The 13,786-nt window shown below is 32.7% G+C and overlaps 1 protein-coding gene across 4 annotated transcripts in view; it reads left to right on the forward strand.

Moving 5' to 3' along the window:
- LOC139998196 (uncharacterized) overlaps positions 1-11,169 on the forward strand; it is a 110,877-nt gene extending 99,708 nt beyond the window's left edge. For all 4 annotated transcript variants that reach the window (XM_072022555.1, XM_072022554.1, XM_072022556.1 and 1 more), the window contains 3 exons: positions 1,318-1,510; positions 3,493-3,637; positions 10,069-11,169. In XM_072022555.1, coding sequence (XP_071878656.1) covers positions 1,319-1,510; positions 3,493-3,637; positions 10,069-10,340 — 609 coding nt within the window. In that variant the 5' untranslated portion in view covers position 1,318 and the 3' untranslated portion in view covers positions 10,341-11,169. The remainder of the gene's footprint in view (positions 1-1,317; positions 1,511-3,492; positions 3,638-10,068) is intronic.
- The last annotated feature ends 2,617 nt before the right edge of the window (positions 11,170-13,786 follow it).

Below are 13,786 nucleotides of genomic sequence, written 5' to 3' on the forward strand. Positions count from 1 at the left end.
TCCACTGGTGATCCAGCCGTGGATCCATCACATAGGCCGGCAACTTAACACACTGCAACTGAACAAGTTGAACCCGGGGAGGGGCCACTGAACAGGATTACGAAGGCAAGGCCCTGAATGAGCCAAGCAACTGAACAGTGAGGTCCACCCCCGCGGGGCCACTCGAACCGAATTACAGTTTAAATATTGAAGATTAATAATTTAAATGTTATAAATTGATAGCTCAAATGTTGTAAATGAACGATTTAAATGTTGTATTTAAATTCGAAATTAAGTTGTTAATAAGTAAACAAAGGTTTCTTACCGATCTTCACTTTAGGAAGGTTCAAGCGCAAATGAGCTTGCGCGCGAGTCGGATGTTCCTTATATACATGATGATCAACCGTTGACAAGGTTACGGATAATTGGTCGAAAGGTGACAATGCACAATATTCTGTTGCACCGATGTCATGAAAATTGATTTTTCCATTATAACACAATAAAATTTAATTACTTTGAAATTTTTATTGTAAATTGACCCCTCCAACAATTTGTTACAATAATCACTTTTATAATTTTTATATTTTTTACCAGCTAAAACTAAATTTACACTTTTAAGGTACTATTTTTTCATTTAGAACTGTGTTAATTTATATTAAATGCCAGTTTATGAAAAGGATAATTTTATTATAATAACAAAACATGAAAGTGACCAGTGATCAAGAATGATGATTCATCCCAAAGGGAAAAGAATTTATACGATATTTTAGTTTTTAACAATTGCAGACTTTTCCGGATTCTTTTACAAGATTTTAAATTATTATATTTTACAACAATTTATAAATGTTCTTAACTTAATTCTAAGCATATACCATCGTTCATTAGTTAATTATTAAATATATAAATCTAATATGTTTTCACACCTACAACTCTATTTTACTTTTTACAACTAGAGTATAATATAAACACATATCCTCGTTTTCCAAAATGTCTATCAGATTCTGTGTAGCCTGTTTTTTTTTTTTTTGTGTCTATCTGATACTGATTTCATTCCTGTAATATCAAATTTTTCAAATTATGCAACGTCTAAGGATGTAAGACTTCATTATTATATAAATGTTATAGTAAATACATCGATGTATCAACACTTTTTCTAGCCACTGACCATAATCTTATCGTGCGATCTTAACAATCTAGTTGAAATCATTGAAACGAACTTTTCTCAAAATTCATCTATGAATTACAAAGACACAGTGGTAAATTTACGAAATTTCAAGGAAAGCTTATTTGCATGTATAATATTTTAATTATCACTAACGTTCGCCGACTGTTTTGCAGGATGATCGGTGCAATGCCTGCGGTGGCAGTTCGCCACGAACGTAAACGACAGGAAAAAAGATTAAAACGTCCTAGTCAGCTTTACCTAGGGGGCCAATGGATGCCACCGCCTCAAGGCTCACCGCCTACCCCCAGTCCTCATGGCCACAACAATCACCTGGAACCTTTACCCGAGTTGTATCTTTGTGGCAAGGTAATTTTTCGCTTAACATACGAACATATGTACGTACGTACATCACAATGTAGATGGATATCGTCGCGCTAACGTGACTATTTATTGATCTCAACTGACCATACGCTACGCATCATGGATACACTTTATGACAACACGAACGTTCGATTTCTATGTTCTTGAGTTATTTCACTGTGTGGAATTTATGTGTGCCTGTGTGCCATTTATAGGTTTGCATATCTTCTTATAATACGTATTTCAACGACTTGGCAGAACACTCGAATCACTGAAACTCAAGAATCAAAATGATCGATTCTATTTTCTGAAATTTTTATGTTGAAAGAAATTGCTTAGAAATCAAGGTGATCGAGTCTGTAATATTTACGACCAATCAAATATTTCTGAATCTAAAGAGAAATTTATATGATTCATTAAATGTTATAGAACGAATCTTTCTCTAGATATTACACGCGTATATTTTTGTGCTTATAAATTTTCCATAAATGTCTGCAAATCGATAATTGGTATTTATTTTTTCGAAAATAAAAATATATTTAATCTCGATAGAACTGAACAGTTTGTTCTCTGCGTGGATTAAGTAATGTTCTAAATAGATTTTGTGGTTTGGAAGAGTTCTATGTTTTGTTAGAACAGAATTAAGATTAATAGATTAAAAATTAAGCATCGAACAGCGAAAATCGTCTTGAGATTAATATTATAGTATGCATTGACAATATAAGTATGATTAGGAGATTAATTAAAAAAGTCCTTGATAGAGATTATATATAGATTTTGATAGACTTACCAGATGCACGACGTCAGTTACATAATACAGTGGATTGAAAGCTCAAGAAACAACAGAGTTACTACTATCCATTAAAATCTTGCACAAAATTTACCGATTACGTTATACACCTAAATATTTACGACTAAAATATTAACATAATAAAGCCTTGTAATAGAAAAAATAATATCATAGACAAATCATTCATGCATCTAATTTTCCAATTTTTTCATCATCTTCTTATAATATTTTGATATGTCCTTGAAATAATAATTATTGAAATTCTTGAAAATATTTAAGATTATTAAATGGTATTGTTTTAATAGAATTAATTAAATGAAATAGAAGATTATTTTATACCTGTCACGAAACGTTGCATACTTCAGTTATCCGTCTAATTTTCCAATTTTTACATCAGTTTAACAATTTCTTATGCTTCTCCATATGAGTTCATATTCTCATAGTCAAATACAGATGACCACAACTAAAATATTTAAAAAATACGAAACAAGTACAAGAATTAAAATGTAAAATCATGATTGTGTTAGCAAAATGCATAATTAATTCGGAGATGTACATAGAGCTTACGACGCACTTATTGCAAATGTACATTTAGTAAAACAATAATATACAATACGATTAATGAATGGTCTTAGACATTGCTATAAGGAATAATTGATCGTTTAAATACTTTGGTAATGTCCACGAATCGTAGGTTTGCAGTAAATAATCGCAAACAAAAACAACATGCTACATGCATTTTCAGACTCGTTTCTGCTAACATAGTTCTCAAATAGTTTGTACTATACGTTATATGTACACTACGTGTTCATAAACAATTTCTATATACGTTCAAATACTTTCGCAAGCCACTGTACAAAGGGTAACGTATTTTAAAAACTGAATATATGTTATAACGTGTTTTGTATTACGCATATTATAATATATTCGTAAGAAGTTTCTGTAAGTGTTCAAATGCTTTCGTGATCCGCTGTATGAGCCGTAGTATAACTTAAAATATAAAAGAAATAGCGTACAGAGCATTTTAATTGCGAAAAGCAACACAGACCATCAGAATTATCCTGTAACAGGGAATCATTCGAGAGGAACACTTTCAGGATGATGAATAATTTACACCTTGCACGTGGAATCACCAGCAGATGATTCCTATGACCGTTAGACGTGGCAAATGATTTAACAAGGACATTGTCGTTTACAGATATCGGGGCTACACGCGGTGGTGGTGTGCCTATTGTTAGGCGCAGTGGTGCTAGTCGTTGGTCTAGTCCAACTTGCCCCGGGTGCGACGACCACCGACCATAGACTCGCTTTACTCGTAGCGGGCAGCATTCTGCTTCTCCTAGGTGAGCCATTTTTCTCAGCCCATGAAACCGTACCAAGGAAACTCTGAATTTCTGTCAGAACGATCCGGTGTGCTCGTGACGAATGTCCACCAGAGAATAATATAAGAGAATAATGGGTCAAAGAAATACATTCATCTCAACTGCAATGCATATGTAAAGAGAAGAATAAATTCCCAAGCATGTTGTAACTTCAGTTATAATCTTGTATAGTTAAAACGAATTTAAGAATATTCCAGTGAAATTAATTACATCTGGAATTAGCGTTTCTTCTCAAGCCTTCTGGAAGCTAAATTTTTTAGGCTGTGGGAACAAAGAATTTATTATTAATAATAGAAACACACTTTTTCTGATATTTTTATAAAGGAAGGTCACTAATTGACCCAAGACTCACTAACATCAATTATATTTGTCGGTTAGTTGATTAATAACGATTTACTACGGTAATACACTGAGCGTGAAAGAGACAAATATAATAATACGGAGAATTTCAAATTTGTATAATTTTCGTTTATTTTTGGTATAGGTACACGCAAATGAATAATATGTTTTAGAGAACAATTTTGAAAAACGAAATAAATTATTTTTATATAGTAGCGCTAACAGAAAGCAAAGCAAAATTATACATAAATCGCTGGTTTGATGGATTTAATACGTTATTTTTAAGTATTACCTGCTGTTATTATATATGTGTATTTTATAACGATTTAATTTCATTGTACAAACAGACGTATAGTATTTTCAAAACAAAATATCATATCGTAAAATATAATTCTATTGAGTAACTAGGCCACATTTTTCCGCAGTTGAATACTCTCGAATAGGATCTATTATCATGTAAGTTGACTTCAAGTAATTAGGCTACATATCTGTGGTAGAATGATGACGTTTTCAACACATGACATTTCGACTTGTTATATTGCATAGTTAATTTCATCGAGTAATACATTGATAACGAGCGTAGGGATAATATTTTCAACAGAATATTTAATTATACATTTAATTATGTATTCTCAACAGGATATGTAATTCCATTGACCAATTGGATTACATCTATAGTTAAAATGTGACATTTTCGAAAGAACATATCACGGTAACATGATTTCATCAAATAATTGGAATGCATGTATTGTTCATATTTACATATTTTTTGACAAAAATGTAATATTTGTAGCAAAATATTGATTTAAGATATTAACATCCACTTATTACGAATTTATTATACAACACTACAGTTTGTAATTGAAATATTAATGAATATTCGTAAAATGGTAAATCAAGGAAATACGTTTCATAATTATTCCTTTATTTGAATATCTTTCATATTGGACACGCCTAATTAAAAAATGCTAATTTAATAAAATGGAATGAAAAGGAAATGATACGAAGAAAAACAATTTTTAATGCATTCTCCTTTTAAATTTTGCAAATTCGTACCCCGTATCTCGTCGTGCAGCTCTGAATTCTGTAACTTTTGAACTTTAGAACCACCAAGTTTATGCTTGGAAACTTGCGAACTGAATAGACTCAATCATACTAAATACTAACACGCCTTTGCAAAATTTCAAGCGTTTGTTAACCAGTATTTATGTTCGTTGCAAATGCTTAAATAACGATTCAAACTTGTATAGTATACCAGACAGTTACAATTACAGTATACCAAACACTGTTCTCAAATCTCACATAGGGAAATAAGGAACGAATGAAGTTATTTAAAATATCGCGATATTTTGTCTTTTTCGTTTTATTGTTTCTGAGGTGGATAGGTCGTGATAGGCGCTGAAGAATCCCTCGAATATGGTTAACAATATATTTATTAACGAGTAGCTGTTATAAGTTAGACTTCGCGGTTATAAGTTAGACTTCTAGGCGATGCGTTACGATAGTGATTCAGGTTCGGATAATGATTTTTCAACTATCGACTTTCGGCTAACGGCTATGGACTATCAACTGCTGACAGGAGACTCTCGACTATCACGATCATGCTGCAGAGGAAAACTATGATGGAATGTGTCTAAGGATACGAGATCATCAGATTCGTCGAGGGAAATCTTCGTTAGGAAAGTGAGGGAAATGGACGTTGTTGTTAATAGCTTGATCTTTAAGTCGGCGGTTAAGGAATGATGCTAACCGCCCTCGAGAGAAAATTATTAGCGGGAAGCATCGTACCTGAGAAAAACCATATGTCTCGTATCTTTCTTTCTTTAGTAGGTAATAACTTTAGGAAATGCTAAAACAAAGGCTATTTGTTCATTTGAAGAACCTTCGCTAGGGAAATCCTAAGGTTTACAGCGAGTCCTTAGGCTAGATAGAAAATGTGCTATAGAAATATTTCGACGTTTGGCAATCATCTTGTCCGAAGGATACGGTCTTCGTGTAGCGGGTCATGGGACAGAAACCGCTGGAAAGTTTACTGTCGAGTGCCGCTACATTTCTATCTATTCATTTCATATCAAGTAGATATAGTATACTGATTAATAGAAGAATAAAAATAAGATATTCTAAAATTATGTCCCTCTATTTAACGCTCGAACTTGAAACAGATCCGACTTTTATTAAAAGTTCTATTAATATTTTACTTTCAGAAAAAGTTTCCAACGATATTAAACGTTTATCATGTTCGTCCTCGAGATTATATTATTAAATCTCCTACACAAAAATGTAGGAAAAGCGAAGTGCTTCTGATGAAATATTCACGTTCTTTTATTTATCGAAATTTTAATAAAATATTCCGAATGCTTTGTTATTGAAATAATGGAATTCGCGTATAAACTCGTTTTATTTATTCTATAGTTAGCAATGAGATATTATACAAGACAATTCCGAGGTAATAAGAAGCAGTTTGGAAAGAACTTTCTCTTCTTCAGAGATTTTATGACAAAATCATATTACTGTGAGCTATCCATTCAGAGTAATCAAGTTAATGTCGTTTAACATCGTGGTCGTAATAGAAGCGATAGCTGTTCTTTGACTTAGCTAAAAGGAAGACCTTCAAGGATGGAATATCCTCTGTATAAAACGTTAAATACATTTATCGTCACCAATTTATACATTCTTGCAGCAGAAATGTTTAACAAAGTAAAGTTAATTTTATTATAAGTACGCTGCAAATGTTTATAAACACATCTGAGATTAAAATATACTCGCATATATATAAAAATTGCGTGAGTTTTACAGACGAGATAGAATAGTTTCGTTAAAACTCCCTCAAAAAGTATAATTCTAAACAAAAAAAGAATAAAAATTAGCTGAATTTTCTCTGAATAAGATCCAAAATCGTCTTGTATCCTTTTGCACTTTTATTCGCTTCAAAAAATTTTACAAAACTAATCCGTGAACATTCCCAACAGCTTATTAAAAGTACTTACCATATTTAGGTCGACTCGAACTTTTTTCAACAAACATTTTCAGTTTTCCATAAAATTGATCATTTTTCCCCCAACTGCTTTTAACGAGTTATTAGAAATCCATGTACGTATATAAGTGAATAGAAAATTCTGGTAGAACAAAGTCACTTTGAAAGAAATTCTTCCCTTGTTTACTTCTCCACTTACTTTTAGTTACACTCTCCTTAAATGAAACATCGAGAGCGAAAGTGGACTATGCCACGTTTTTTCTGAATTGTGAATTTATTAATTTATTCCAGTAAGCTATATTAATCGTGGAAAAGTGGCAAAATTTAGTTTTTCCAAATCAAACCCAAATAATATGGCGAAATTAATTGTTACGTTGAATATTTTTGTACTTGTCTATCTATTTTTAAAAATTATTTTTAAAAGTAAAATTGAAACAAAAAAATTTTTTAAAGTAAAAGAATTAAAAGGAGAAATTGGAATGTCGAATATTATTACGAAAAATAAGTATACAATTACATAGCAAACGTTATTCGATATTCTTGTACTCGAATGCTTCTTGTCAGATACGTTTAAGTGCAGATCGATCGGACGCAATAGCAAGAATCTCCATAACATTTGCATGAACGATAAAGTTGACCGATGAAATTCACATGCATTATATTATCAACACGATGCCATGCTCGTAAACTTAGCAACAGATAAAGCGGTTGCTTCGGAATTAAATTGTCAAAGTACGCTGCATAGAGTATTAATTACACAGTATAAACGCGAAATATATTGACGTGTAGCCGGAAATTTATAGTACAAATTTTGATCGAATTTTCGTTACACTAAACTAATTACATTCCAGCCTATGAAAATTACCGCAACATAAACCAGTAAAGCTCATTTTCATCGTCAAAGTTCCGTTAAATTAACAAATCTAAATTTTATGTTGTATTGAGAATATGTATATCGGATCAACATGTATAATCAAATAATGCATTTTAAAAATGAAATGGTTTGTATTCGAAAATTTTATTGGGGAGATTTATAGATTGTTATAAATATTTCAGGTAAATATAGAATATATAAGTACATAAAGATATAAGAAAAATAATTCAAATTTAACTTGGACATTATCTCCTCAATTCACTTAAATAACAAAGAAGTTTCTTTACGTGTATCATACGTGCAACGTGTTCACAATGCACGATCCCAGTATTTGTCAGACGCTCAGTGACTTGTGTTCTTTCGTATTGTTTCGTTCACTCGCGGAGAGACGCGATCGCCAGGAAGCACGTCAACGGGAGTCAAATTCCCTTTACGACTAGACAATCGACGCCGGAAAATGATCGATCCCCTATTTCGGTTAGGATAATGGAGGTAGTTAAATTGAATATGAAACTAATATAACAAGTTATAAGTTATAGTTTATTCCAACAACTTTGTAATGAAGATAGTTACCCTGGTGCGTATGTATAAGTTAAGTAGGTGACTGATCTTAGGATGGAAACCCTTTCAAAGGTGTTGACCGTTCGAAAGATGGAAAATCAGTGAAGTTCGGTGACGATGCTGTGGCGGAGGAAAGCTAAGGATGGGTGTGTTTAGCGCACGGAACCGTCGGATTTGTTGATGACAATTTTGGCTAGGAAAGTGAGGGCAATAGACATTGCTTCTGATTGGATAGTAGACGATTGGTGGACTAGGAAGGATCTTAGCCGCCCTCGAGAAAAAGTCGCTAACGGAAGATACTGAACGCGAGAAAAACTAACTTTCCCGTGTCTTCCCGTAGTAGACAATAAACTTTAGAAAACAATTCAGTGAAAGAATATGTGTTCGGTCTGAAGTACCTTAACTAGAGAATTCCTGAGATAAAATGTATAGAAATAACAAATAAAATCTCTGATTAATTATTATTATTATCCGTTATTTGTTTAACGAGTATGTCATATTCATCTTTCGAATTTTATAATTTTTTGAATCAAATATTCATCGTTCACATTGTAAATTCGGTAATACTTGTCCCTAAGAAGCTATTTGTATTAACAATAACATAAGATATGGAGCAAAACAAAAACTAGGAATATTATTTAGTATCAACTTTTAGGATTAAAATCACGAGCAACAGAAAATATAAGAAATAAATATCCACCGTATAAAATAATTATATCACTATTATTACCATTACATCGATATCATTCGTACTTATAAAAGTTTAACGCTACAACTATCAGAGTAGTCGAACTGACCAATCCATAATTCTTTATAAAGATCGTATATATGTATCGCGGTACATTTTTAGAAATTTGTAATGATCGTTCGTAAAGTAAATAGACGAAGACTTGTCTATCAGCTTATTTGTGTTTTCTTCATACTCCAGCTATTTTAATGTCCGTAATTCGTTGTAAAATGTTACACTTTAGTATAGAATTAGTCTAGTTCTAGTCCGATAATTTTAGTGCTGATATCTCTAACAAAAAATAATGATAAAACTTATCACTTTTTATCAAACCCTAAAGTTTCCTTTAAAGACATTTTTATGAAAATTTTATAACGTAATTACCAAGTTACGAATAGATCAACGTTCATCAAGAAGAGTTTCGTTCTTGTTCATATTTGTAACGATTCCCCTTTTAAATTCCACAATTAAACGCCTACATTTCGCAAAGATCGTAGTGAGTTACAAGCGAGTAGTTAACTTACAATTAGTTTAATAATCCTCAACGTTAAACGATGAAACGATCCTATAAAATACCATCATATCGAAAGCTCGATGATCTCTAGGCATTACCCTCGCGTTATGTATAGCTTTACTTTAACTACATTTTGAGCTGCTTGGTACAAAGTTTACATTTTAATCGTCAGTAGTTACAACGTTAAACAGTCAAACTACCTCATAAAATATCATCGTAACAAATATCCAATGATCATCCTTTGAATTCTAATGATCATTATGTACCCTTCCGTATTCCTCTCGTTCTTGATCCATTTCGTACAAGTTTCACACTTTAGTAATAAAAAAGAAAATACTAGTGTTAAGTGGTAAAACAATCGCATAAAGTGTGTTAATGACTAACAAAAGTCAATGTTTTTTAGGTATCATACTAGCCGGTGTTAGATGCTACGTGTTGCACTGTGTGCCCTTACCAAGCGAGTCGCCCGTGGCAACTCCACTTCCGCCGCCAGTTAACGATCAAGCTGGACTTCCACGAGGCACGCTGGACCTGCTGGTGGGCCATCAGAATCAACCAGAAACCGACGCGTTGATGCACACCGATCACCATCATGAACACCATTCCCATCATCATCACCATGGAAACAATAAGAAGAAGCGTAGCTCCCAAGGCTCTCACTCCGACGAAGCCTAATGATCGACGTCAGAGAAACCGGCTAATTAATTGGATCCGGTTAGTCGATGATGAAAGTACATCCGCTGATAGAGAGAAACTCCTCAGGCGTTCCAGACTTAAATTAGAAAAGGAAAGGAGAAATGAACGATGAAGATAAGGAGAGGGAGAATGAGGAGAGAAATTGGAAAACGTATAAATCGAAGCTTTTGAAAGGAAAGTAAAACGGAGAATAACCGTTGAAGACAGTCTATACATCGTGTACATTATACTCGATTCTTTTATCTTTTGTAACTTTCTATATATATATAATTATATATATAATTATATAATATAAATATATATATATATACTATCGACATGTAATGCGTAACGTGTACTCAGCTTGAATCGTCGCTGAAGAAAGTGCACTTTTCTATCCTGTATGCTGGGTGTTCGAGCTTTATCCGATCCACGATATCACTTCATTGGCCGTTGATATTTTACCTTTACGTAAACGAAATACAAACTGTTTGGAATGTTATCCTATGTTTCGCAGCGAACCATTCTTTCGATTATTTCTGGATGCAAAGTGCGAAACGTTGAAGAATTCCACGTAGAGATAAGGGAATAGGACGGGGTAACTTTGTTATCGCACCTTCTCTGGTCAAAGTCAGTGGATATAAATCCTTGAGATATTGCGAACAAGTCTTTGTCTTTTTATGTGTACTTGAAGCCAGAAACATTTTGCTTAAAATTGCTATTTTGTTCATTCGCAATTCGAAATCGAAGAAAGAAGAACACTATGAATATCGATGTAAGATTCTTCTATATTACTTTATGGTTTACGTACGTTTCAAGAGGTTCTATTTAACTCATTAACTTATTAGTAGAAAAATTTCTTAAATTTATGGAAGATAAGAATCGTTGTACGTTAAAACGTTCTGGTTTTGATTTTGCGCTAAAACGAGTCCTAAAATTCTAGGAGTGTCTTTATTTATTGAAACGAGAGCGAGATTGGCATACAGAAATTCGGAAATCGTAGAGCAACTAAAATTTTGTCGAGATATTTCTCTGAGTTGTTGTTATTACACTGGAAGATGCTTAACATCGTCTAAGTGGATTTAACGTGAACGTAAGTGGATTTGAAACCTTCTTCAGGTTTCTAAGAAGTAATCAACAGTTATGGTTCTTCTACGATGGCAGGAATAAATTTAAATACAGAGCGAACAGAAAAAAAAAGAAATTGCCAAACCGAACACCCTGCATTCAATCGAAAACAGTTCGTTATCACTATGAAAGACTAATTCCTTCTTCTCGAAAACCAAAGAAAGCTCTGTACAAAAAAAGAAAAAAAATAATAACAAACGTGTATACATAGAATAGATGCATTATACATATATATATATATATTTCTCATGCGACTAAATCGGAACGTTCTACGCACGAGCATAATGAGACAGAGGATAACAACTATGAATTATTGAAGACGCGCAAAGAAGGAGAATCTCGGGAAATATTGGAATATCGTTAAAAGAGGAAGGACATTTCGTTCAAAGAAGAAAGAGGAAACGGGTAAAACTTGAACGAAAGAAATCTAATGAATTTAACAAATCATCCGAGTAATGCTCTTAAATCTGATAAGAAATATTAGGAAAAGTTGTTAAGTATAATTTTTACGTGCCAATCTAAAAGTGACAACTTCTATGTAGATGATTCAGTTGCATTTGTAGCAGCACGAAATGATTGTATCGTACCGTCTCGAGTATTCTCTTTTTGTAACTCTATGTTCCTCGATAGCTTGGCATATGTGTTAATCATTATACATAACGCGCGCATGTGTGTGTGTGCAAATGAAAATTCTAGGATAAGTATCGATATTAAAAGGTGTTTTAGAAGTCTAAAAGAATTGGCCTAGCGTCGGTAGTTTTACGGATATTTAGATATTTTACTGGCAGACATTTTTGGAATTTTAAAGATCATCGCCTTGAATTTTCATTGAATTTCAATTGTTTAAGGTATTTATATTATTTGACAAACATATCTAGTCTGTTGGATCTGTGCGTAATGTACTAAATGGCCCATAATATCTTGCACCAGTTATCAATATCACACACTTGAATATTTTAAAGTCAATATTTTAAAGTCTTGATAAATTATTATTGCACCCTAGGAAAAGCTAATAATTTACGGCGAAATATCAGTCGTTATCGAACAAATGAAATTCATTCGTATGGTACAAGTAAAATTTGTCTGTTAAGAAGTCTATTCCAAAAAATGACTTATTACTATGTTAGATATTTGCTGTTTTAAATCAAGAAAATTTTTGTATAATATTTTACACAGTCATGATATATGGACCATTCTGTATATGGCAGAACTAGGGCACCTGTTTATTAAGAAATGCTTTTATTCTACCACACCATAATTCATCTGAAACTTATGGCGCATTTTATAGGGAAAGAATTAAAGGAAGTGAAATTTGAAAGGGATTCTGGCCAAAAAGAATTCTATTTGAGCTTATCTCGGTAATCATTCAACATTTTCTACTTTCCGATGTTGAATAATTTTGATACCACGAAGTCGAAGGAACTTCAGAGAATCTATTATACGAAATAAATTATTAAAAGTAAAAGCAGTACGCGTAAAAGCTTCGAATAAAAATTTGAAAATGTCTTTTCTTCCCAAAATATAATACGCTTGATTATTTTAAGAAATTATTGAAAAATGTACAAAACAAATATTTCAAGATCCTTAGATTTCTTCCTGTTTACTTGTTAATTTACAAACTAACTGCTTGTAAATAAACTTGATTATTTTCTAATAACAATTTTCTTCTAATAAATACAAAGATATTCGTTTCTAACAAACGAAGTTCCTTCGAACGCACACGATCGTTCGTGGTATGATTCACGATTTCAACTATGGGAATACAGTTTAAAGTTCACGATATGATTCTACCTCTGTCTTGAATTTCGTCTTTCGTGAGAAACTTCTGTCTCGACCAATCGCGTATGTGGTAGGTAGGCCTATTAAAACGTACTGTGGTCGTTCCGTGAACAACAAAAATTTAAAGAATAAAATGGTACTTAGAATGTTCGTAGCACGTTGGTATTTCATAGAAACTGTTAGATTGATTTTTATATGTATATCGTTACCTTTATGGATAAATTTCTGTCACGACCAATTAGACGTTTACAATAACTATTCTACATTCAGAGAAATTCGATCGTATGATTTCTATATTTCGATACACGACAGAAGTATAATTACGTGATATAACGTGTATCGATACGATAATTGAACGATTGAACATTTGATTTCCTCGGTGAACTTCACCTCAAAAGAACTTTTTTCATTGTTTCACACCTTAAACAGGTGTTCGGATAATGTGTCAGGAATAGACTGCGGATGTTTATGCATTTATGGAAAACTTAAAGTGCACAAGTATACAAAATATAGATATATCTACTATCCGAAGATCTAAT

The sequence above is a fragment of the Bombus fervidus genome, chromosome 2 (genome assembly GCF_041682495.2).
Source record: "Bombus fervidus isolate BK054 chromosome 2, iyBomFerv1, whole genome shotgun sequence".
NCBI lineage: Eukaryota > Metazoa > Arthropoda > Insecta > Hymenoptera > Apidae > Bombus > Bombus fervidus.